Source organism: Spermophilus citellus (assembly GCF_964194105.1).
Source record: "Spermophilus citellus genome assembly, chromosome: 3".
NCBI classification, from domain to species: Eukaryota; Metazoa; Chordata; class Mammalia; order Rodentia; family Sciuridae; genus Spermophilus; species Spermophilus citellus.
The window spans coordinates 201973396-202001172 of record NC_138184.1 but is presented as its reverse complement, the minus strand read 5'-3'; the positions used below and the strand labels follow the sequence as shown (position 1 = coordinate 202001172).

At 32.7% G+C, this 27777-nt stretch overlaps 1 protein-coding gene across 7 annotated transcripts in view; it reads left to right on the top strand.

Annotated features, from left to right (window-relative positions):
* Nucleotides 1–27777, top strand: part of ANKIB1 (ankyrin repeat and IBR domain containing 1) — a 122840-nt gene that overhangs the window by 78543 nt on the left and 16520 nt on the right. For all 7 annotated transcript variants that reach the window (XM_081288434.1, XM_081288433.1, XM_081288432.1 and 4 more), the window contains 6 exons: nt 1427–1635; nt 2851–2939; nt 6347–6491; nt 7725–7891; nt 17482–17570; nt 23042–23172. In XM_081288434.1, the coding sequence (XP_081144560.1) occupies nt 1427–1635; nt 2851–2939; nt 6347–6491; nt 7725–7891; nt 17482–17570; nt 23042–23172 (830 nt within the window). The remainder of the gene's footprint in view (nt 1–1426; nt 1636–2850; nt 2940–6346; nt 6492–7724; nt 7892–17481; nt 17571–23041; nt 23173–27777) is intronic.

The window sequence follows — 27777 nt, the reverse complement described above, 5'->3', positions numbered from 1 at the left end:
AAGAAAGTCAAATGTTGCATACAGGCAATGATCAGAGTAATAACCTATAGTTAGTAATAACCTATCAAAACACTGATTCCATCTAGCACCTTTTCCTGAAATGTACTCACGTGTAGTTTTTTCAGTTGTTAGGGGTTTTTTCCCTCCTGTGTAATTTGACTCCTATTTCGCTTCTTTCTCCCAGTCTTCCCAAACTAGGACTTCCTATACTGTAGAACTGTTTTAAGTCTCACAGTTAACTTCTGTGCTTCTGTATTTTTGGTTTCCTCAGCTGGAAATACACTTCCTCAATTCTCATTGCATGTCTGAATCGTACTTATCCTGTTAAATTGCCAAATGCATTAGCTTAATATGATTGAAAAATTCTTGTGTAGAAAATTTCCACAGCTATTGTATTTGAGCTGTAAAATTTTATAGAATGGACCTACAGTGAATAAGTTGTCCTTTTTAACTTTTTTAGGGTGGGGAGGATGCTGGCAATCAAACCCCCAGAATTGTACCTATAAGACAAGGAGTCTTCCATTAAGCTGCATCCCCAGCCTTTAAGTTCACCCATTTAATATACTTGTAAAATAGTATGTGGTAGTGGAAATGACACAGCTTTGGGATCACAGAAGACTTGTCAAGTATCTATCCATGTGAGCGTGGACAAGTTACATAACTAACTATCCTGAGTATTGTTTTCTTCATTAAATAATGATTTCAGTCATTAAATAATGATTGAAAAGTTTGCTGGGAGGGTGTATAAAATGCCTACCAAAATAATTGAATATATTAATTTATTGTTTTTAAAGGGTTAGGTTTTTATGGCTCTGGGACTTTATCATAATGTGTTTCACTTGGCCATTTTATAAATGTTCAGCGTAGGAAGACAAAACTTTTTTTATAGTGAAGCCAGATTTGAGCTCACTTAAGACAAAATTTATACACTACTTCACTAAAACTTTTTTTATAACCCTTGGGAAGTTCCTTCTGCTCTCAAGCTGTTTGTCAAGTGATTTTTAGGACCTGATATTGGTATTGACATGCTTGGGGTAACTATATAATCATTTTACAACTTCACGCTAATGAGGCCATTTACAAAATTGCATATTGAAAGAGTAAAAGAGGCTAAAAATTTAGTAAATTCTAAAAGTGATGTGTATCATCTTTTATTAGTAGAAATTAGGAAATTGTTAGATATTGACACACTTGTAAGCCACAGTAGGTTATAAGGGAATTTAAATTCTGCTTTAAAATATCAATAAATTTAACATAGCCAGATAATCATTTTCTGTTATTGCTTGTACATAAATACTACTTTTTTTCCTTAGGTGACTGATATCTTTTTAATTTATCCAGACTGTTTCTTTCACTATAGTGTAGCTTCTAAAACATTACTATAGTTTCTGCATTTTGAGAGAGATCCATTTCATTTTTCTTAAAGACTGGGACAGGGAGAAATTACTTGAAGCTTGGATGTCCAACCCAGAGAACTGTTGCCAACGATCAGGTGTTCAAATGCCAACTCCACCACCAAGCGGGTATAATGCCTGGGACACGCTCCCTTCTCCAAGAACTCCAAGGACTACACGCTCTTCTGTCACCAGTCCAGATGAAATAAGTTTATCACCTGGAGATTTAGACACCAGTTTGGTATGGTTTAGTGTACTACGGTTTAGTATTATATGGTGTAGGGTGGCTATAGTATACTTCCCATAGCTTTGTTCTTAGTCTTTTAACTTTTAAATTATTTAATGTTATTCCATGGAATGTCTAGTTGTGTTCTTGTAATTGAATCCTATACTCTTTTTTAAAGGTTCCATTATTTTCATGCTTTAGTAAATGCTTATTATCACAGAATATTTTTGTGATCTGTAAACTATAGATCAAAACATAATAGTTTGGAGAAACCATGTACTCTATTTTCACTTAAAAGCTTCAGATACTAAAATATTGAAAACTGAATTTGTGGTATGTACTTTAAACCAAAAATGCAAAAAAAATTTCTATGATTTCTTGAAAGCTACTAATTTTTAAACATTTTCAGTATATTGATGGTCATATATTTATTTCAGCAAAGCTTCTGGAGTTTGTCATCCAGATGCATTTCCATAATAAATATTTCCTCTTTATTAAGGTACAGTATTGCCCTTTGTGGATTTTTAGATTGGCATATCATTGGTATGCTTTATAGGAAATTTTGATATTTCTTGAATGGTTCAACCACTCAAACTTTGTGATTAATATGAAAGCACTCCTTGTTTCATCTAACCCATTTTGGAAAACAGAATCCTACTTTCTATTAATTCTCAACTATCACAAGATAAAGTTTGCTTCTAGTAAGTCATTGTTGAGAAGATACATAGTTTTATAGCAGGGTTCCTTGCTTAGAAAGCTTTAAATTGCTACTCTTAATATCCTGAGTTGCTGTGTTAAAAGCACAAAGATAACTCTGGTTTTATAGATTGTCCAAGTTAAGTGTAGGTTGAAGGACATGATACTGAAGTGGTTATTTTGCAGCATGCAATTTGATCTTGACCTGAATAGATTATAATGATTTTTTTCTTGCACTTCCTTTTCCAAATTGCACAGATGCTGATAAATACATGAAATTAAGAGTTTGACTTTTGCATTAAAGTATTTAAGTTGTATAATAGTTTATAGTGAGATAGAAATTGTATGTTATTCAAAGATAGGCACTCTAACTGCCCTTATAACTTGGGAACACCTAATGTTAAAATTTATGATTACCATTCCAGTATTTTTACTTTTAAATAATGAACAAAGCAAAAGTATTAATGCCCAAAATGAATGTTTTTCTCTCTCCAAAATATGACTGTTGAAGTCATTGTTCTTCTCCATCTCCAGTGTGACATTTGTATGTGCAGTATCTCTGTATTTGAAGATCCAGTGGATATGCCCTGTGGACATGACTTTTGTAGAGGATGTTGGGAGTCGTGAGTATATGAGCAGCTTAGTATTTCTTACTGCATGGTAGCATTCTGATTTGGTAATAGAATTGTTTGCTTTCATTACTTACTTCTATGGATTATTTATATTCGTTTCAGAGTTACCCTGAAATTTGTTGTACTTAATTATTAAAGAAGAATTCTTTTTCTTATTTTGTCATCTTTCCAGCTACTTTAGTTATTGCTGTTTAGCTTAATATAATGTACTTTAGGAAACAAACAACTATTCTAAATAAATTTTCTTAGTATTTTAATGTATATAACATCTAATGTAAATGCCAGGCCTCCACCTAAATTTCAAGAATCAGTTTCTGCCTTAGTCCTAAGAATTCTAATCATTTGTTTTTGTGCTTTCTCTTAATTTTTGTTGATGAATAACCTTGAAAGTCTGTAAAAATGTGGGTGTTTAAAATTCCTTTTTAGTCTATTCAAAGTTAAATGTTTCTGCTAGATATGGTTGAGGTGGGAAATGTATTTTGTTTCTTATGTTTATCTCTATTTTCCTTCTCATTACCTTGCTAAGATTTATATTTTCTTATTATCCATTAACTGCTTTGAGGTTGCACTTAAATGTAGAGATCTGGGGAACTCCAGGTGGGTAAGAGAACAAGAAGAAATTTGAGCAAATTTTTGGGGTTTTGTTCTGTTTTATTTTAACAGCTCTGTTGGGGTATAGTTTTCATACATCAAACCACATGTTTAAAATAAATAATTTCATAAACTTTAATGTATATATACACCTGTGAAACCATCACCACAATCAAGATAATAAATATATCAATAAATATAAATATATTCATTTCCTCTTGAATCCCTCATGCCCTTCTCATTCTGCCTCCCGACACCCAAAGCTATAGGTTTACTGGCCTGTGGTTCTGGTTTCATTTCGAATACATCTTTTTTTTTCTGTTTTCCAAAATGGAATTATGTGGCAAAGGTTTTTTTTTTTGGGGGGGGGGAAGCTACTGCTTTTCAAAAGTCAGAATAAGTAAGAGTATCTATTTATTCTTTTTAAAACACAAGCTAGACTTTACTCTGAGTTTAATAGATAATGAATTTACAAAGGCCAAAATTAACAGTCTAAAGCAGTCTTTCATTTATCTCTGGAGGCCGAATATCTCTCCCATGTACAGTACTTTATTTAGCTTAAAATTGTTAACTATAATGTAGGAGGATGTATTACCTGGGTTTTACTAGGTTTGCAGCTTTTGGCTTTGGTTCATATGTGAAAACAGCTCATCCAGGAATTACTTGAATTTTTTGAGCTTCTTTGATCTTTCTCATGGGAACCATCTCTTATACTCATCACAGACTAACCATGAGAGTTTATGGCAAGATTCGCATTTGAAAGATCTAATTATTGTTTTCCAAAGTATCTTACTATCCTACCTAGGTTTCTGTGCCCTTTCCCTGTAGATCTTGTCAAATCAAACATCAGTAAAGCAAGTTCCATGTTAAGTGATTCATGTTGATAAAATCACTTTTAAATTAATTGCAAACTTTACACAGGCTTATAAAAAAAGAAATTCCTATCTAAAAATGAGGAAGAGTTTTTAAGGTCTTCAAATAATTTTGAAAGCTCCTCTATCCTACTCTTCCCAGTGCCCCTATCTTCTCAGTCCAGCCAGATCTATGCCAAAGGTTTGAAAAAAGAGAACTATTACTTGCCACCCAGGCTAGAACTTACTGCCTGATATAAGGATAAGAGCTCAGGTTCTAGATATAATAGGCTTCTAGGTTGTGGATTTCAGCTCTGCTATTTATTAATTGTTGATTTAGGTAAATGGTAACCTGTCTGTACCTCAGTTTTCTAATTTATAAAATGATGTAAATAGTAAGTACTTCATAGGATTAATTTATTAAGTAACAGTATATATAAAGTGCTTGGAACAGGGCATATGTAATCATCTTCCTAAGCATTTTAATAAGCAAAGAGCCTATCTGTATGATAACATCTTGAAGGTGATACACAAGATTAAAAATATTGGTAGAATTTGCTCCAGATTTCTTTTACAAAGGCAAAGATAGCTTTAAAATATAAATATCTATATATATTAGAGCTAGGTTTGAGGGGATAGGGCTACCTGTTGGAAAACTTCTGTGAAGTGCCAGGATGAGGGTTGTGGAGGTAGAAGGAGATGGAGAAAGGGAGCAGGTCCATTGAGGTCTCAGTAAGGTTGATTTTTTTTTTCTTTTAAGTACAATGGAATTAAGAGACTGAGAAGAAAAGGGAAAAGATATTATAATTAGAATCATCAAACTATTGATAGTGATAAGTAGAAGAGGTTTGATTCATTTGTCCTGTTTTCCATTGAATTTTTGTTTAACAAAATCTTAAGTCCCATATAGTCAGACAGAATCAAAAGTTTGTTTCTTGCGTCTCCACAGGCAGTATTAAATATAACAGCAATAATCCTTGCTAAAATTTGTGAATTCTTCAGTGTCAGGCACTATATATATATTTCATGTGTATAATTTGCATAACAGACCTGAGGATAATAATATTATTATTATTCCTATTTTTTAAAAAATTTTTGTAGTTGTATATGGACAGCATGCTTTTTATTTTATATATTTATTTTTTTAATGTGGTGCTAAGGATCGAACCCAGTGCTTCACACATGCTAGCTCTGCCATTGAGCTACAGCCCCAGCCCTTATTATCCCTATTTTTCAGAAGAGTTAACTAAATTGCTTAAGATTATTAAGCTGAAAACCTAAAATTTTTTAATTTAGAATCTTGCTCTTAATGATTAATTCACCTTGGGCTATATTCCTCCCACTTTACAGGATGCCTTTTCCTTACTAACTCAACAACAGAGCAGGACATAGAACTCATTTTAGTATTTTTCAAAATGATATATAAGGAAAAACCATTTTCTTTTAAAAAGAAAAGCCCTGGATTCTAGTGCCACCCTCAAATATCTTTAATTATCTTTGGTTCATTTGCTTAAAGATATAATATATTGAGAATTGAATATGTCCTTTCTAAGCCACTCATTTCTGAATTTTTAGTGTTAAATAAAAGTGTTTCATATTTTTAGAGATAATAAAGCAAAATGGAAACATAAAAATAACTGAAATACTCAAGTGTGTGTGTATATGTGTGTCTACATGTCTACATATATGCTCATAAAATAAATGGCTGGACAATTAATAAGTGCTAGAGTTGATATTCCACAATCTAGTCGGTGTGCGTATGTTTGCTCATGCACTGGACACTAAACTCAAGTCTAGTGCATGCTAGCACACAGTCTACTACTAAGCTACACCTCCATCCCATGTTAGTATTAGCTTAATTATACTCTTAACAGAAAATTCAGAATAAAGAAAAATTCTTAAATGTGCAAATAACTTACATTGTTGCCCTTTTTCTGTCAATTGCTGCTTTAACAGGTTTTTGAATCTGAAAATTCAGGAGGGTGAAGCTCACAACATTTTCTGCCCTGCATATGATTGCTTTCAACTTGTACCTGTGGACATCATAGAAAGCGTAGTTTCTAAGGAGATGGACAAACGATACCTACAATTTGATATTAAGGTATGCTGCCAATTATTTGTCTGATTTCCATAATTTCAATTTTATTAAACCTATATAACATGATATTTGTTTTCATTTTATTTTTGAAAATATAGAATAATGGCCTCTAATGTACGTTTCTCAGAAATATTACATAAAGGAATGGGTGGCATTAAAGTTTTAAGCCAAAGCATTATTTTATAAAATAAAAGTAAAAATGAAAGCCTGGCATAGTAGTTTACCAAAAAAATTGTTATAGCTCAGAGGTATTTACTAATTTGCATATTATACTTTTATAACTAATTGGCTAAGATGATGTTCAAAGCAGATAGTACCTGCTTTAAATTTTCCAAAACATCTGATGCTCCTACAAATAACTATTTAGAAATAGAAATTTAGATATAGCAATAAATTATTTTAAGGTAAATATTTAGTATTTTTAACTTGGAAACTTACAATTTTTTTAATTGCAGTAATAGTTTCATATAAATATTATAACATTTCAACTTTTTCCCCCCAGTGTTTATTTTCATTCAGGAGTTATTCAGAAATAGATATAGGTTACTCTCTTTTTTTGTGGAATTTAAAAGTTAAATTTTAATTGCTTTGTGCAGTTAATGGACTTTTAAAAGAGAAGTCCTGCTTTTATAAAATAAAAAGCATCATCATAAATTGATTTTTTAATATATATATATATATATATATATATATATATGTGTATATATATTTAGTTATAGATGGACAAAATACCTTTATTTGTTTTTATTTTTATGTGGTGCCTGGGATTGAACTCAGTGCCTCACACATGCTAGGCAAGCACTCTACCACTGAGCCACAACCCTAGCCCCATAAATTGATTTTTATGTGTTATAAAGATGCCATTTAAAAAATTAACTGTTCTAATACACTAGTAATTATATGCAAAATTCTACTTATATTTTATCAGAAAAGTAGCACATTGTATGAGAAAACATTTTTAAATTACACATTTTCTGAGTAAATAATTGCATTTTTACTTTAGCTTCATTTACCTATTTTTTAGATTAACGAAAACAAAATTTTTAAGTCATGTTATTTCTAAGGTAAAAACGTCATTTTTCCTTAAGTTTTTTTTTAATGCTTTCTAATTTTAAGTGTTTTTGAGACTGATAATTTCTTATATTTTCATTTTTTTTTAACTTCAAATTACTGTGGCGGTACCCTTTATGTTAGAATTTAGAGTTAAAATGTTTTTTGTTATTACTATTTAAACAGGCCTTTGTTGAAAATAATCCTGCCATTAAGTGGTGCCCTACTGCAGGCTGTGAAAGAGCAGTCAGACTAACAAAACAAGGGTCAAATACATCTGGATCTGATACACTCAGTTTCCCACTGCTGAGAGCTCCAGCTGTGGATTGTGGGAAAGGACATCTCTTCTGCTGGTTAGTACGTGACAAGATGACATCAGCCTTTCTAACAGTTTTTAAAGAAATGTTCTCTCTCAGCCTTTACATTGTAGTATACTTGATATTATTCTTATTAATTAAAAAAATATAGTAAATAGTAATAGTTGATATTTATCATGTGTTGATAAATATCAAGCACTATGCCAAATATTTTTAAGTATGAGATTCTTCCAGTGATGCTCTGCATAGAATGCTGATATTATGTTCATTTTACAGATAAGGAAATTCAACCACAGAGATGTTTCCCCAGGGTTATATAGCTAGGAAATGGTGGAAAAGGGTTTGAGCCCAGATATGTTTGATTCCAACCGTATTAGAAAATGCTAACCATAGATTAGAAAATGTTTACCATTTTAACTTTTCTTCTTAATATATAAATCTTCAGCAGTGATTCTTAACCAGTTATGCTCAGAATTGCTAAGGGATCTTTTCCAGATTTTTGTCCTTGGCCATGACAAGTAAGATTTTGATTTAATAGGTTTTTTTTTTTTTTTTTTTTTTTTTTTTGAGTGGTGCTCCAAAAAACAAACAACAACAACAACAAAAACCACAGAAAAAGAAAAAAAATTTTTCAGGTTATTCTAATGCATAGTCCTAGTTAAGAACCAATGACTATAGGCTTTTTATTTCATGTGTTTTATTTAGTTTCCATTACCTGGTAAGAACTTCACAAGGATATGTAACTTTGTATGCTCATTTGACTATATTTGTCAGCCATCAACATTCTGCTTATTCAAAGTAAATCCAATTAGCTGTTTTGGATTTATAAATAATATAAATTACTGTGAAATATGATATATTAAGAACTATGTAATGTTTTGAACGACCAACAATAAAATAAATAATATAAATTTAATAAATTTAATAAATATAATTACTCCTACCCTGGCAGGTCTGTTTTTTACCTTTCTCATCAACATGAGATAAAAACATTTACTGACCTACCAGCCTATATATATAATACCAACCTCTAGGTCAGGGTCAGCAAACTAGTATCCATACCTGTCTTTGAAAATGAATTTTTATTGGAACACCGACACACACTTTCATATTTATGTGTTGTATGGGTCTGCTTTGGGGCCATGGCAGCAGAATTGTGTAGTTGGAACAGAAACTGTGTGGCCAACAAAACCCTAAATATTTACTCTTTAGCCCTTTACAGAAAATTTTTGCTGAACCTTGCACTAGGTGCTTGGATATAGTGATTGATGAAAAGAAAACTTTCATCTTTACTATTTTCATGGCTAAATCAGTCTATGCAAGTAAAATATTAGCCACAAAATGCTGAATAATAGGTTATACGCATATGCCTTAAGTAGTTATTCAAAACATTGAAAAGAAAACATTTTAGTCTTTAAAAGTTTTGCACTTTTTTAAAACTTTTTCAAAATTATTTCTAACCAGTTACACATGACAGTAGAAAGCTCTTTAATTCGTTGCACACAAATGGAGCAGAATTTTTCACTTTTCTGGTTGTACATGGAGTCACACCTTTCATGCAGTCAGACATGTACCTAGAGTAATGCTGTATGTCTCATTCCACGATGTTTTCTACCCTTTGCCCCTTCCCCCTCTCCTTTGCCCCATCCAAAGTTCCTCCACTCATCCCATGCCCCACCCCATTATGGATTAGCATCTACTTATTAGAGAAAACATTCAGCCCTTGGTTTTTTGAGATTGGCTTACTTCACTTAGCATATTCTCCAATTCCATCCATTTACCTGCAAATGCCATGATTTTATTCTCTTTTAATGCTGAGTAATATTCCATTGTGTATATGTACCACGGTTTCTTTATCCATTCATCTATTGAAGAGCATCTAGATTGGTTCCACAGTTTAGCAACTGTTAATTGTGTTGCTATAAACATTGAAGTGACTGTGTCACTGTATTATGCTGTTTTTAAGTCTTTAGGGTTTAGACCCAGGAGTGGGATAGCTGGGTCAAATGATGGTTCCATTCCAAATTTTCTAAGGAATCTCCATACTGCTTTCAGATTGGTTGCACCAATTGGCACTCCACTAGCAATGTATGAGTGTGCCTTTTCCCCCACATCCTTGCCAACATTAAAGTTTTGCACTTTTATTATTCATAATTGGTTTACTAACTCCCTCACTAACCATGAGACATAAGAGTGAAACTATAGAAACTATAGAAATAAGATGGGCATTAAATGCACAGAAACTTGGTTGGCCAATAAAGGGAATTTAGATGAATATGAACCCATTTTGCTGTAAAGTAATAAAGGACCTTTCTCTTCTCAGCCAGTATTAGGTTTCTTGAGAAAATCAAACTCCAGTGCCTTCAGACACCATTTATATGCATCCTATGCCTCTAAAATGGTACTGATAGGAAGTCATGGGGAAAAGTGACAAAAATTATCACATAGATCATTTTATAAGTTTTCTGGTTGAGTTCATTTTATGAGGAATCCTTGTTGGAGGAAAGCTGGGTTTTAAAGTGTTAGTTGAAGATGCTACAAAGGAAAAAAATTAGTAAAATATCTAGAAGATAAATAAGAAGATAGCATTTGCTAAAATCAGAGAAAAGTCTTAAAGGAAAAAAGAAAACCTGTGATTAGCATTGCCTTAAACTCTGTGGTTTCTTTGGTCTAGCTTTTACTAGTTTTCATCAGAGTTTAGGTTTTACTTTCTTATGTTCTTATTATTTTTGTATTCTCCAAGTAATAAGTTTGGTTTAACTCAAAACAAGTACACCTACCCAAATAAATAGATTTTTTAAACTGTGTGTGTGTGTGTGTGTGTGTGTGTGTGTGTGTAAAATGCTATAAACTATATATCTTGTCCAACATTTGGAGAAATTTTCACCTTAGTCTTTCTCTTACCCTAAAATATGAAGTTGGTTTTATTCAAACACTGGATACTTGTGCGCCAAGATCTCAGGCCAATGTGATTTGAATTTCAACCCAGTTAAAAGGATCTGAGAATGAGCACATGGACTGAGGTCATATCTGCCATTTTATTTGCTTTTCCTCCTATTCATAAGGGTAGTAGAGATTTTAGCAAATAGAATCATCATTTTCTGGGCACAGCACCTGAAGGAACTTGAATGAGATAAAAATAGGTTATGTGAAGGACAAATTCTGATTTAAGTTCTTGAACTTAATCTTGTTGCCTTTCAGTTATGATATTCATTAAGCTATAAGATTGTGAGATAGATTGTCTAGGATTTGTGTATTGCCTTCTTCACTTCTCTAGGCATTAATTTATACCCGTTGTTTATACATTTTTTTTAGTATGAGCTGTTTATTTTTGTTTTTATGTTCTTAATCTCTTATTCTTTTTCATATGGTGTAAGAGCTCTAACTATGATCAGAAATTACAAATAGAAATGGTCACATTTTCTGCCACCTTTATCTCTTATTTCACTGAGAAGCCAAATCTTTTGCAAAAGGCATCTCTACAATAGATCTTCACAAAATAAAGCCATGTGACTCTGCTTTTGCTTCCTTTGCTTTCCTCAGAAATATTTTTTAAAAGATGATTACAGAAACCACAAAATGGCAATAATAATTTTTTCTTCTTAATAGCGCCATGTGACTGAATCAGTTGAGCCATGCCCAAGAGATGTCTGCTTGGATATAATTGAATATATGTGTTGTTTTGAGATAAGGTAATAGAAGGCATTTTCTCTTCCTACCACAGGATAGCTTATTCACCAACAAGTTCTCTGCCCTCTGTAACTAAACGTAGGATGCTTTTTCCTCCTAGCCTTTTTTTTTTTTTTTACATTTCTTTTTTAGTTGTATTCAGACACAATATCTTTATTTTATTTATTTCCTTATATGATGCTGAGGATCAAACCCAGGGCCCCACACATGCTAGGTGAGTGTTATTCCGCTGAGCCACCTCCCCAACCCTCCTCCTAGCCTTTATAAGGGGAGTTTTTCTAATCTGGACAAAATTATTTGCAGATGGTATTTAAAACCTGGAAGGACTTTGACTTGAGCCAATGACCTTTCCCCATTTGTTTTTATAATAAGTAGAATATTCTACTGTTTAACTTCTCTGCCCTCTAAACTAACACAAAGTCCCTCTTAAAGATTCATTGTCTGAAGTATTTCTTAGTCACCAAAATCTTGTCTGTCCAGAGAAAAGCTTAAGTTTAACCTAGAGAGTAGGTTATTTCTCTCCTGTATTGCTGGTCTTTAATTTTAATCAGTAGTATCTCCATTGGAAACTGAAACTTACTTGGAATTCATCTTCTAAACCCATAAACAGTTAAATGTATTTTAGAGTTATTTGCTCAAATTAACTGGCAAGAATATTATAAATAATAATATGGTTGAGCTCTTAATTTGTCACCCAGCAATAGAGCATTTAGGTACTGGAACAACAACTATTTTGAAGGCAATGCATCTTTCAAAATAGTTCAAAATAGAATCACCAAGAAACAAATTTAAACCTCTGATAGGAAAGTTTGAATCATAGTGATGCATCAGTTAAGAAAAAGCAGTATCAGCTTGTAGCCTCTTGAGTTTCCTGTAAATCAGAGTATAGTGTACAAATTTGTCATATATTCAGGGAAAACTCCAAAAGTGAATGTCTTTGCATTAAAATTGTCAGTTCATTCAATGCCCATTTTCTCCAAAGTCACTAAAGAACTTTGGTAACATTTACTCCCTTCTTAGGATTGTGGATCTTAATTGAGGTAAAGCAGTAGTTTCATGCTTTATCTGCCTTTCCACAGACTTCTCAGGCAAAGAGACTCTCTGAGAGTGCCCTGGGGAAAATAGATGAAGTTATCCTTATTTGTGGACCTAATGGTTGCATTTTGTCATTTCTGGCAAAATCAGTGTCAGACCTTAGTTTAATGGCTCTAGTTATGTGAAAAAGAAAGATTTTTTTTCAGGTTAGCAGCATCTAGCTATTTAAGAATCACAGTCTTGCCAACTAGCAAAAGATGCCTTAGCTCTTCACAACCCAGAAATAAAAGCAGTATTTGCTTTATTTGGCAAGAGTTCAATCATAAGACCTTGTTTAAATATCATATACATCCTATACAAAATAATATACCTAAATAAATGCTGCTTGAAAGTTCAATTTATCAAATTTCAGTAGAGCACAGATTGATATTATTCTAGGGGACATAGAACCTGAATTTGAGACAGCTCTACCACTACTTAGCTGTGTGACTTGGTGATCATTCTCTTTTGTAATGCAGTAAGAAAATAGATGTCTTCTTATCTGATGCAGACAACTTGAAGAGTTCCAAAGCCAAACATTTAGTTCAAATTTTATTTCATTTACTTTGGCAGATTACTGGACCCCTCTGTGCATTTAAAATGGGAATAAACCAATTTCAACGTGTTGGTATAATGAGTCTAGAACATTGCCTGGTAGACTTAAAAAAATGTTGTTATCTAAAGGGATAATTCTAAAAATGAGGATTTCTAACTGAATTCACAGTCTTGATTATTAAGTACTAAACTAACATTGAACTGGAATTGCCAACTTCTTGATAGCAATTTCTTCCATCAAATGATGATGCTTGAAACTTTTAGTAGATCTTTTCTTTTCCAGAGCACTCGGAGCCACTGTATTTTCCTGCCAACAGTTGTGTGTACTGACGCATTTTCAAGGAAAAAGCCATTTGCTGATCTGTTGGTCTTACATTACCATCCAGCCATATGTGGATGGGGTTGAAGACTTGAGATTAGGCAGCTACTTTTATCTTTATAATCTTCTACCAAGACACTTTTTTTTCTAGAAGAGACCTACTCTGTTGATGTCTGTAGCCAAGATTCAGTCTCCTATATGCCAAATTCTCTTCCCTATACACATTTTACTTAACTTTAGAGATACAGTTTTAATAACAAGTACCAGGTCTTTCAGAATACTTGTCATCGTCATTGATAAAAACTGTCTTCAGGAATTAGCTTTCTAGTGTCTACTGGACTACATTTATAATCTAGATTATCAGTTACCTATTATGTCTGGTACAGTTATTTTAGTACTTTGGAAAAGTCTGAGCTTATTTTCCTAGATGCCTTAGTGCTCAAAAATAGTTAATTGTATTAAATGGAAAACTCTGGCTATCTTGCTAATTTTCAGTCATTGCTGTAGTGTCTTCTTTTTTATTTCTTTATTTTTTAGTTGTAATTAGCCACAATATCTTTATTTTATTTATTTATTTTTATGTGGTGCTGAGGATCGAACCCAGGGTCTTGCACATGCTAGGCGAGCACTCTACCGCTGAGCCACAACTCCAGCCCTATAATGTCTTCTTTATTTATAAACTTCTCCCTTTTATACTCACTCTTAATATTGCATTGGAAATGAGTAGAAACTGTATGACATTCCCAAGAGATCCTACTGATTGGGCTAACACTTGAAGAAGCAGGCAGTCTGTCCTCTTGTGAGGTTCTGGAAAGGAAAATCTTCTGTTATTATCTAATACAAACAGTCTCAGAAAGCCAAGCACACTGATAAGCAATTTTGGCCTTTTGATAAAGTGTTGGAGGTTTTTTAAGAATTTATTTGTAGCATTGGGCTTTTTCCCCCTTGATGAAAGTGTTCTGATAGCAGAACCAGTATACCAGTATTGACTCTTCAAGGAGGGGAAAAAATTAAATATGCTCTTTAATCCCCAGTAGAAAAAAGTCTTAAACTTAATGGAAGTAATTTATTTTCATTGACTTCATTTGTTTGTTTTAGATATTGCAGATATGTAAGGGAACTTTGCATCTCAAGACTTCTTTTTTTCTCATCTTTATTGAGGTATAATGAACAAAATAGACTTTTTCCTTTTTAATGAGTCATGAGAAATGTAGATCTGCATTCCCATATGTCTTCTGAAGCACCATATGGAAATACTGTTCCTAGAACTATGGCATTATTTCCTATCATTTCTTATTCCTATGTGTGTTAGTATGTGTGCCAAATAAAGATTTGCTCTTATTACAGATAGCCATTTTATGGAAAGAATTGATTTTGATATGCATTTAAATGAATAAAATATATCCACCTCAATTTTTAAACAAGTTAATATTCTTTGGGTATCTGTTAAGTTACCGCTAAGGTACTAGGAGCTCTATATGGAAAATTTTCCCAAATGTCATGTTAGGAGATAAGTCAAGAAAGTAAGTAAATTAAATTACCCTTTCAAGGTAATTGATGCATTTTTAAAAATTAACTATTTTTAAGTATGCACTTGAGTGGCATTATTGCATTCACAATGCAACAACCACCCATCCATTTTTAGAACTTTTTCATGATCCCAAGAGACCGTGACCAGTAAGCAGTATTTCCTCATCTTGCCCTCCCCAGCCACTGATAGTCAACATCCTACTTTCTATATCTGTGAATTAGCCTACTCCAGATAATTAACATTTAAGTGGAACCTTACAATTTTTATCTTTTTATGTCTAGTTTAATTCACTTAATAAAATGAAGGCTCATTTTTTAACATGTGTCAGGATATCATTTTTTTTTTCTTTCAATGCTGGAGATCAAATCCCGGGCTTCAAGCATGCTAGATAGGCAGCTCTACAATCTCCCCCCATAGTATTCCTTTACCATTATGTGTATATACACCATAGTTTATCCCTCAGTATACAGACACACTTTGGTTGTTTCCACAGTGTGGCTTTTATATGCTGCTGTGAACATTGGAGTGTTCAAGTCTGGGTCTTTGTTTTCAGTTCTTTTAGATATATACCTGTGGATGGAATTATTGACTCATATGGTAATTTTATACTTAATTTTATAAGGATTCACCAAACTTTTTCATAGCAACTAGTTACATCAGCACTTTTATTTTACCAGTAGTACACAGGGTTTTAATTTTTGAAAATCTTCATTTCTAGGGTATAACAAGAACATCTTAGGGCCTGGGGTTGTGGCTCAATGGTAGAGCACTTACCTAGCATGTGTAAGGCACTGGATTCAATTATCAGCACCACATATAAATGAATAATTAAAGATCCATTGACAACTAAAGCAAATGTTTATAAAAAGAAGTCCTGAAGAGGGGACTGGGGCTGTGTGTGACTCAGTGGTAGATCACTTGCCTTGTATATATGAGGTACTGGGTTCCATTCTCAGCACCACATAAAAATAAATATATAAAGATACTGTGTCCATCTACAACTAAAAAATATTTTTTAAAAATCCTAAAGAGTATGAAGTAGAATTGGTACATTTGTAATACAGTGAAATGTCACCTCTTAGTTGGTATGTCTTCTTAGCAAACAACCTTTGCAAATAAGATCTTTAAGATAACAGTGATGATGATTATGATGATATCATCTCCCAATTGAGTTTTTCTCTCTCCAAAATAATATTGTTATTAACTGTAATTTGACTTTTGCTTCTTAATATGATCTTCATATTATACAGTACAGCATCATATTGAATCAAAATGAGCAATTCATAAAGACTTTAAACTCTTTTTACTGTTTGACTTCTTACATAGCAATAAAAAAATGTGAAATTGAATTGCCAGTGATAAATTGATGGTTTTAATTACTTAAACCAAAATTTGCCAAATTCCTATAAAATATCTTAGATTGTCTTAGCAATTATCTGGGAATTTGAAGTTAAAAAATAACTGTAAGAATGTGATTTAAAACAGTGCTTCTCAAACTTTAAAATGAAGAATTGTGGTAATTTTGATTAAATGCAGATTCTAATCTCTGGGTCTTTTGGGGCCTGCCTTCTGCTTGCTAACAAAACCTAAGTAATAGTAATGCTGCTAACCAGAGGAACGAACACACCTTGAGTAAGGAGCATTTAAAATATTAATAAGAATGCAACCTAATTGATAAAAATTATTTAAAGGGTCTTCTTTTTATATATATATTTTTTAGTTGTAGATGGACTGAACACATTTATTTATTTATTTATTTATTTAATGCAGTGCTGAGAATTGAACCCAGTGCCTCACACATGCAAGTGCGCTACCACTGAGCCACAGCCACAGCCCCTGACAAAAATGTTTTACACCTCTAAAGGCATGCAAAATTATAGAGTGGCATTGCGGTCTGAATTAGAAGGAGATATATTCCATGTTTGTATAATTATGTTAAAATGGATTCTACTGTCATGTATAACTAAAAAAAAGCAATAAAAAATAAATAAAAATAAACTAAGTTATAAATATTAGGTAATGTATTTGAACTTCAAAATTTATAAATTGAATGTACTTATTTTCTTAAAAAGCTGATATGATAGTATCAAGCTTTGGATTTTCAAGTTTTCTATAAAAATATTTCATGTCTTATTAGTTGCTCTGCCTTAGTTTTTTAATTTTAAAATTGAACAAGAATATCTCACCTATACTTTTTTACTCTTTTTTTTTTTTTTTTTTTTTTGTACTGGGGATTGAACCCAGGGATACCTTACCACTGAGCTTATCCCCAGCTCCCCCCCCTTTTTTATTTTTAATTTTGGCACAGAGTCTGAGTTGCTGAGGTTGGCTTTAAACTTGCAATCCTCCTGCCTCTGCCTCCCAGGCCACTGGGATTATAGGCATGTGCCACTGCATCCAGCTTCACCTTGATATTGATGAATATTTTTAAATAGTCTTTTCTGTTTTTTTCCTTAGGGAGTGCCTTGGTGAAGCACATGAGCCTTGTGACTGCCAAACATGGAAAAACTGGCTACAAAAAATAACTGAAATGAAACCTGAAGAACGTAAGAATCTTAGATAGCTGTTCTGTGTATTTCCAATACCATTCAAAATATAATGTCATATTTCTTATAATCTTATTTAAGAGGTTTTTCAAATTTGTTACTGATAGAGCTCCCATGTTTAACATTGCCCCCTGATTAATAATACCCTTTTGGAGATCGAACTTTTTGCAAGGAGGAATCATTAGACAGGTCCCGTGTTTCTAATAAGACTTTATAGCCTAAGATAAATAGGACATTTGGGGGGGTCACGTTTAATCTTCCCCATATAGCCCTTCTTTATTTTATCCTAGAATGAGCCAACCAACTTTTCTGTACTTTTTGGGAAATAGTATATGATCCATAGTGAGAAGCAAATTCCAGTGAAGAACAAGTGAATTTCTTGCTGTTCTGTGGTTCTATGTATTTACTTAATTAAATACCACATCTATAACAGTTGTCACTGAGACTTCTATAAATAGATTATCTCTTAAAGGGAGAGTGGTCAAAGAAATGCTGTGAGGTGATGTTAGTAGTCATGTTTTACAGAGGAAACTAATATCTAGGTTGTACTGAGTGACACAGCATGTGCCTAATGATGAAATGGATTGAACTCTAAGGGGACGCCTTTTTAAATCCTTCCCAGTATCAATTCCCACATTAACAAATAAATATATCTACTTTGCATTATTTTCCCTACTCCTAAAGTGTTTCTGACAATATTTTCTTTCAAATTAATATAAATGTAAATTAATTTAGTTTGGGTCTTTTTAAAGTTTTTGTTTTTATTTTTAAGTAGTGGAATTACTCTGATGTGTTGCGAATCAGGATCAAGAATTTAGTCACTGAATCTATACTTATGTTCAAAGCACATAATAAAGATGATGTCAACCAGCATGGGCTCATGCCTATAATCCCAGCAGTTTGGAAGACTAGGGCAGAAGGATCACAAGTTCAAGGCCAGCCTCAGCAACTTAGTGAGACCCTGTCTCAAAATTTTAAAAAATAATTTAAAAGGGCTGGGAATTTAGCTCAGTCGTAAAGCACCCCTGGGTTCAATCCCTAGTACCATAAACAAAAACAAAAGAAAAATGATGCCAGCCTTCAGGGAATGCAGAGATTAAAGGATAAGTAGTCAGTGTTATATGATAACTGATACAGTAGAGTAACAATGAGAGTGCAGAAATAAGAACAACTAATTCAGGTTGAGGGTAGGAAGAATAACCTAGAATCTTCTAAAAGAAATAGAATATGAACAAAAATTAGGAATGATTTGTTGACTTCAAATGGTATATTCATTTTTTATTTAACATTTTTGAGTGATGTTGTATGTTAGAAGACAAAAATAAGATAACTTATATGCTCTTGAAATTCTTATTTTAGAGAGGATATTGTTGTAAATGTTGAGAAAATTGTTCCTGTGGTAAAGAAGGTAAAGGAAACACATAATTATAAAAGAATTGATGCTTCTTAAGATGAATCTTGAAAATGATAGATGTTCTTCACATGAGCCATAATACGAAGGGCATTTCAAACATAGGATGAAGTTTTACATGTGAAACAACATGGCCTATTCAAGGACTACAAATTCAATACACCAGTGCAGTGGTGCAGTAAGGCGTAGTAACAAATGAAACTACCCAGGCAGGGGTCCAAATCAGACATTGGGTGCAGATAGGGTGTTGTACACAATGCAAGGAAGTCTGACTTGAGACAATGAAAAGGAGTTTTTAGTAGGAGAGTGATGAATGAAGATTCTTGCTTAGAAAGACACTCAAGCAGAAGTAGGGATGGTAAATCAGAAAGTATTAAAACACCAGGCAAGAACACCTTATCTGAGACAATTTCAGAATGACCAGGTGAGAGAGAGGCTATGAGGGCTTAAACAAGACAGGGGCAATTCAGATGAGGCAGGGGGTATATGCAGGAGAATGAAGAAGATGTAATTGTATTTAGTTGTAATCAAGTATGCTTTTTAGTTGCCTAGAAGATATAATGCACAAGAAGTAGTGTAGCATACTATTTAATTCTTGAGTAGAAAATGTCCAAAAGTATCTAAGATATAAAGCAAGTATTTTGATTGTTAATTGTATTTAGTTACCCTTTATCGTTTTAAAATTGGATCACTCATAGATAAGTTTTTGCAAAGGAAGGAGAGAATAGATATTGGTGGGATTGTGAAAGAATAATCTTGCACATGATAATGATCTTGGTTATAAGAAAAGAAATAAGAGAACAAGAAAATGGTATACATACTATTTATATATGATTACCAATGTTGACCAGAGATAGGGATACCACAAATTTTAAAATGAAGAGAGTCAGGTGGTGTGGCGCACATGTAATCTCAGTGGCTTGGGAGACTGAGGCAGGAAGATCATGAATTCAAAGCCAACCTCAGCAACTTAACTAGGCCTGAGCAACTTAGCGAGACCCAGTCTCTAAATAAAATATAAAAAGGCTGGGGATGTGGTTCAGTGGTTAAGTGCCCCTGGCTTTAATCCCTGGTACCACACACACACACACACACACAAAAAAAAAAAAAAAAAAAAAAAAAACTAAAGGTCATTCTTGAAGAGCCCAAATGGGATTTTGATTCAGAAAGATGAAGAAACATTAGAAAATAGGATAAGAGACAAGAGTCTGAGGATACCTGAGAAATGTTCTACCAGAGAAAACCAAAGCTATGACAGTGGAAAAAAAAAAGTTAAAAGTTAAAAAAGTAGGTATTTTCTCTATATTGATGTGTGTTCTCCACACTGAAAGATGGTGGCCTACTAGTCTACTATTAATGACCACTTAAGCTTATGAAATTTATCATGAAACATAAAGCAAATAATAATAGGCCAACTGTAATACTAAAGTAGAACATCATCATTAAATACATAAAAAATGATATTCCAAAAAACAAAAGTATGGCTGAATGCTATTTTAAGTTACATACTACTTTGAATCATAAGCATTTTTTCTTTGCATATTATGCAAAAATAAATGACAGAAGCTTTTATTTTTTTCTCTGAATGGGCGGGTCTCACTGTGTTGACCCAGGCTGATCTTGAACTCATGATCCTTCTGTTCAACCTCCTGAATAGCTGAGATTATAGGTACATCCTACTATACCCAATTCACATAGGCGTTTTTAACTAAACTTGTAGATTCTTGGGACAATTTCCTCTCTTGTTCCCAGTTTTCCAAGGTCCCTGAATGATGAAACTAAAAAGCACCAAAATCTTCATTAATGAGAAAAGATATTAAGAAAATATGTAAAATCCACTTGAATTCCATATGAAAATTCAAATAGTTTTTTGAGCACTGAAATTGACCCTATTTTGTTTAATCAAAGCAAGAAGAAGTAATGATTGTATTTTCTGTGAAATGATGTTAATTTATATAATTTACAATTTTTTCATAGTACATATTCAGTAAATGGTTGTGGAATTTAATTCAAATTGTCTATTTAAAAATATAGTCTATAAAAGCAACTGTTTTCACTTGCATACATTTTGATTCTACTAATAAATCTTAAGATTCTCTTATACTCTAGCACTTTATTAAATAAAGTTAGTGTTTCTTACCAAGAGACCTAATACATCTAGTTGATGTATTATAATGAACATGCAACTGAAGTGAGGGGAAGAGTTTGAAAGTCAGTAGGAGTAATGAAGATTTACCACAGAGCTTGGAGATAGATAAGGTATTGGAGGTATTAAGAACAGTATATATACAAAGAAACAATGTCTGAAATAAGCATGTTCAAAGAATTGGTGAAAAAGTGAAGGCATTTTTTCCAACGTAATTTTTTGTTACAGTAATAGTTGTCTCCTTAATGTGATTTACATCATGTAATCCATTAGAATACATTTGGGAGATAGGGTTCTCTCCAAGGGTTAGAGAAAAAAAATGTTATGTTGCAGGCTACACAGCCTCTTTGTTTTAATGGCTTTGTGCTTTATTTACTATAACAATGGACAATAGGGTCATAATAATATGTTAGAGCCTCTGAGCTAAAATAACATTGATTCTGAAGAGAGAAACACCACTATTTTTAAACAAAAAAAATGTTTTAAATGCAGCATTTACTTAGTTCATAGGTTTTTTAGAAATGCCTTTTGTAAACAGCATTACCATCAGCTTGACCATATTAACCATAAGTATACTAAGTTTTTTCTGAAACTCCTGTCCCCACCCAATTATTCTGAGAATTCTATCTGCCAGCACCCTTGTTGACCCATCTTCTACCAAGTGAATTTAGAACCGGAGTGAAGTCTTGTCACTACACTGCTGCTGTTGTTTCTCTTTGCTATGTGGAATTAAAAATCAGTCCAACAGTAGGTGCTATTGTGTTGCTATTGCAAGAAAGCCCCACTCCTCTACTGCTAGGTCCCGTCTAAGGACTGCTTATAGTGCTCAGTCCCTCCAATTCATATACAAAGCCACTTCCTAGATCACAATCAGCCCAAACTTTTGTCCACTTAACTCTGTTTGGTGGGTGGGGGGCTTATAAGTTTAAAATCTTTAAAAATCATGTCATTCCTGAAGTTTACAGATCCCAAATTATAATATCATAAATGGAGTTTAAGAACTCTAATGTTGAAACGGTGTAGGGATGTTGAGTGAGCAATGGTGGCCAAGTAGATGACCAGATGATAAAAAAAAATTTGTATTTTTTGCTAAAGCAGTTTGAATTTATCTTATAGTCAGTGAGGAACAATTGAGAAATTTTAAGCAGATTTTATTTTAAAAAGATCATTATATAGGCAATTTAGTTAGGAGTGGGACAGAGAGGGAACTGGGGATATAGGTTGGTTTTCTATACTTCCATTGTCTAGGCAAGGGGTATGTAAGATTCTAGCTAAAGCAGTAAAAAGTGGGAGTGGAGAGGAAACAGATATGAAGGAGAAAGAAGTAGAATCATTAGGATGCCCGGAGGAAGAGGAAGAGGAAAATATTGAAGATTATATTCCTCCCGGATTGACTCTGGGCAGGCATTATTTATCTATACAAAAGCTAGAAAAAAGAACATGTTTGGGAAAAATGGTTAAGTTTACTTTTAGACATGTCACATTGGATTCATTTTAAGTTTATCCAAAATAATTATGGATAACAAAAAAATTGATATTTAATACTTTTCACTATAATGAAGAATTTCTGATAATTATGTTTGCAACTGGATTTAAGTAATTATTGTCTACAGCAATCATTCTTTGGTTCTTTTCTTTCCAGTTTGTTTGGATACAAGTTTATAAGGGAAAAAAAAAGAAAAAAAAAACTTCAAACTAGATTTGATAAATAGGACTTTTGGGATAAAGCTTTTTATCTTTATAATTATGCCAATCAAAATGAAGCAACTTAAAAAATGTTGCCATAAACCCTAATAGGAAAATAAATATACGATTAAAATGGAGAGTTAACCTGGAAGTAAAGTGTGGGTTTTTTCCTCTGTGAAATTGTACACAAAATCATTTCTTTTTATGTTTGTGCTTAATATCCCAAAGTTGTGGGAGTTAGTGAAGCTTATGAGGATGCTGCCAATTGTCTCTGGTTGTTAACTAACTCCAAACCTTGTGCTAATTGTAAGTCTCCGATACAGAAGAATGAAGGCTGCAATCACATGCAGTGTGCTAAGGTAAGAATTGGAGTGTTTTATATGCTTTGCAGTTGGAATCTTAATATAAGTTGATTGTCAACCCAAAGCAGAAATGTTGCTTTGCTAATGAAACCATCAACTAAATAAGTAATTATCGTATTGAAAATTAAAATGCCAACATGATCCACTTAGCTGAAAAATCATAAATAATTAGTTTTAGAGTACTGAAGGCTAAATAGAATATACCCTCCTGATTTCGTTGCACAAAAACAAATTACTATATGTTTCAAATATTCTGGAATTAATCCCTGCTTATATTTTGAACATCTCTGTTATAAAATTGTAATGATATTCTAATGTTTTATCATGTTATCAATGGTTTAAAATGATTATTTAAACTATAGTAATTTTTTCTCATTTAGAGAAACTCAAATAGTTAAGATTTCTATAAAATATTTCAGTATCTTCTAAGAATTACTTGATTTTTAACCTGAAATTTAATGATCATTGTAGTTATAACTTGCAAAAGAATGGCAGTTAGAAATGTTATTACAAAACTGTGTTGTAAGATTCACATATATAGCTAGGCACAGTGGCCTACACCAGTAATCCCAGTGACTTGGGAGGCTGAGACAAGTTTGAGACCAGCCTCAGCAACTTAGTGAGACCCTATCTCAAAATAAAAAGGGCTGGGGATGTAGCTCAATAATAGAGTGCCTCTGATTCAATTCCCAACACCACTATGAATCAATCAATTAAAATTAACATAAATGAATCAATTTAGTGAGGGAATAATAATGATTCCCCAAGAGACAGAAAAATCTAGTGCAATGTTCTGGGCAAAATATTTAAAAGTGCTTATTAATATGGCTAAGGATTGGACTAAAATCATTTCATCTAATTATGGTATTATTTCCAATATTCATATTCATTTTTTTCTTGGAAAATCTTATATAGATTATACATGTAAGGAAATACAGATTGACTCTAAAATTCATAGTTGGCTGAGATAGAATTCTACTTTACCTTTATTTCCTTCATAGCACATACCTGTATGAGTAAAGGAATATCTAATAATGCTGTCTGAAATGTTTGCATTCAAAGTAGAAAAATAGTATTCTTATTATGACATGTAAGACATATTTAGAGAGTAATAATCTTACAGCAAAATTGAATACTTCAGAAATATTTTTTAAATGTGTAGCTGAAACAACATTTCATGTGTAATTGAATCCATTCTGCACCACAAAGACTAAATCACAGTATAGCTTTATTAATGCCTCAGCATTGATTATGATTCAGTAAGCAATTTTTCTTTCTGGAATCAAATATGTTAAACATTTTAAAAGAATGACAAATTTAATCCTCTAAAAATATGTTTATTTATTTTTAAAACACTATTTATTCTATAAGTGTCCCCTTAGATAATTTTTGGTAGCTATTTAACTTTTTATTCTTAAATATTTCAAATTACTTGTACTAATTTTCTTTTTCTTTTTTTTTTTTTTAAAGAGAGAGAGAGAGAGAGAGAATTTTTAATATTTATTTTTTAGTTCTCGGCGGACACAACATCTTTGTTGGTATGTGGTGCTGAGGATCGAACCCGGGCCGCACGCATGCCAGGCGAGCGCGCTACCGCTTGAGCCACATCCCCAGCCCCTACTAATTTTCTCTATCTCATTCTGTGAGAAATTTATGCCATGACTAAAAAGTAAAAATTATTAACGTTCTATATTCCTCTTCCTGCTTGAATTCAGTCCCCAGTAAGCAGGGAGGGGGATACTAAGACATTTTATCAGAGCCTTGAAATAAGTTTATAGTTTATTATGTTGTAAACGGCTTTAATTCAGTTCTCTGTCCATTTCATATTAGGCAGACAAAGAATTTAGGGAATAGAGGGCATCAATACCATAATTAACTGAAGTGTATATGTTTATTATATATATCAAATTCTATATCCTTAAAATGTGAACTCTGCCATCTTTTCAAGCACCATGAAGCATTGTACACAAAAAATTGATCACTAATCATCAAAACTTCATTAACTTTCCAAAGGTAGAAAATAATACAAATAATAATCTCTGATCATAAGGGAATAAAATTGAAATTAAAAATAAAGTTATATAAAAGGCCTTTTCACGTGGAAATTTTTAATCTTTCAGACAACATAAATGAACAAAATGTAAATTAAAGAATTTTCTAGGGACTGGGGTCGTGGCTTAATGGTAGAGCTCTTGCCTAGCACATGTGAGGTACTGGATTTGATCTTCAGGACCACATTAAAATAAATAAATAAATAAAGGCATTGTGTTCATCTACTACTAAAACTATTTTTTTAAAGATCTCTAGAAAAAAAAATAATGAAAATGACTTATCAGAATCTAAGGGCTGCAGCTAAAGCAATACTCAAAAATATGTTCAGCCATTTGCTGGTAAATAGGTGGAATTATGCTAAGTGAAATAAGTCACACCCGAAAAGTCAAAAGTCAAGTATTTTCTAATATGCAGAGGTCAGTCCAAAATAAGGAGGGTGTGTGTTCCATCTAAATAGAAGAGAGATCAATGGAATAGACAAAAGGGGAGAGAGGAGGGACGGGATAAGAGAGGAACATTGCAATGAATCTGATCTAACTTTTCTGTGTACATATGTGAATATGTTGCAGTGAATCTGACCATCAAGTATACCCATAAGACATTGGATGGGAAGGGAAGTACTGGGGACTGCATTAGAGCAAACTATATTCCATGCTTTTATAATTATGTGAAAATGAATCCTAATGTTACAGATAACTCAAAAGAACCAATGAAAAAATATGTGCAGCCTTATTCACTTAAAATAATACAAAATAAAGAATTGAGAATGTGATTCAGAAATTTAGAAAAAGAAATTTTAACACCACAAGGTTTAGTGCATGGGGGGCAGAAAGACAGTGGAAAGAGATGGACATCATTACCTAGGGTATCTAGATACTTGTATGACTGTACATATGGTGTGACACTACACTGTTTACAACTATACAAATGTAAAGGTATGCTGCAATTATGTACAATAAATCAAAATGCATTCTGCTGTCATACCTAATTAAAATAAATTAACTTTTAAAAAAGAATTGCAGAAATTAGTGAGCTTTGAAAAACAATGCAACAACAAAGAATCAAATTATTTTCTGAAGAAAAAAATATAGAAAAACCAGTAAGCTAACATAATAAATAATGGAGTTGAGAGAGTTCAAATATACCAAATAAGAAACAGGGAAACAGTCAGAGAAACACACAAAAATACAATAATCAGAGAAACAAACTGGAATAATAAGGAATAATTTAGCTGAACCCTTGTAAATATATTTCAGGCTGGATATGAATGGATTATTTTCTCAGAAAAAAGTAATTAGTTAAAAGTGACCCTAGAAGAGAGAAAATATCAATTGTCTTCATTCCCATAAAGAGAAAGAAAGTTTTACAAAGATAAGCCCCACCACAAACCCCATTAAGGATCATTTCCTTCTTTTTAGTCCCTTCAATGAGTCCTGACAGTTTCACAGGAGAATTTTATCAAACCTATAAGGAACAGGTAATACCAGTGTCATTTAAACTGTTCCTGGGATTTTTTTAAATTTATTTTTAAAGAAAACATGAAGTTATTTTTATTGAGTAGAACCTTAATACCACGTGACAAGATCATAAAAATAAAACTTTAATCTTACTTATAAATAACAATACAGAAGTCCTGATAAGATATTAGAGGAGACAAAAAGCACACAAAGATATTTGCAGACAATATCAGAACACATAAAGAGAGTAATTGATGAGTCAGGGTTTATTCTAGGAATACAAGAATGGTTCCAGGGCTGAGGTTGTGGCTCACTGGTAGAGTGCTCACCTAGCACATGTGAGGCCCTGGGTTTGATCCTCAGCACTACATATAAATAAATTAAATAAAGGTATTATGTCCAACTACAGCTAAAAAATAAATTTAAGAAAACTGGTTCCATATGAGGAAAATTGTTACTCTACCTCATTTTATTGGTAGATCCAAAGAGGAAAGTCATATATTTTCTATAGATGCTGAATGGCTTTTGACAAAAGTTTTAAATTTTTTCTTTTTTAATATTTTTAGTTGTAGATGGGCACAATATCTTTACTTTATTTACTTTCATGTTGTGCTGAGGATCAAACCCAGTGACTCAAGCATGCTAGACAAGAACTCTACCACTGAGCTACAACCCCAACCCCTAACAATTTTTATAAACATTCAAATCAATAAAGAATGGACTCTTTCTTTTTAAGTGTGATAAAAATAAATTGTCTCCATGAAAGCTAATATATTTAGTGGGGAAATTAGTGGCAGCTCCCTAAACACAAAAATAAAGTAAGGATGCTCTGCATTATTGTATTATCATTAACACTGAACTGGTAATACTGGTCAACATAATTAGACAACATAAAGAAATTAAGAGGGGCTGGGATTGTGGCTCAGTGCTTGCCTAGCGTGGGTGAGGCACTGGGTTCAGTCCTCAGCACCACATAAAAATAAATAAATAATAATAAAGGCATTGTGTCCACCTACAACTTAAAAAGATATTTTAAAAAATTGTTCTGTTGGGCTGGGATTGTGGCTCAGCGGTAGAGCGCTTACCTAGCACG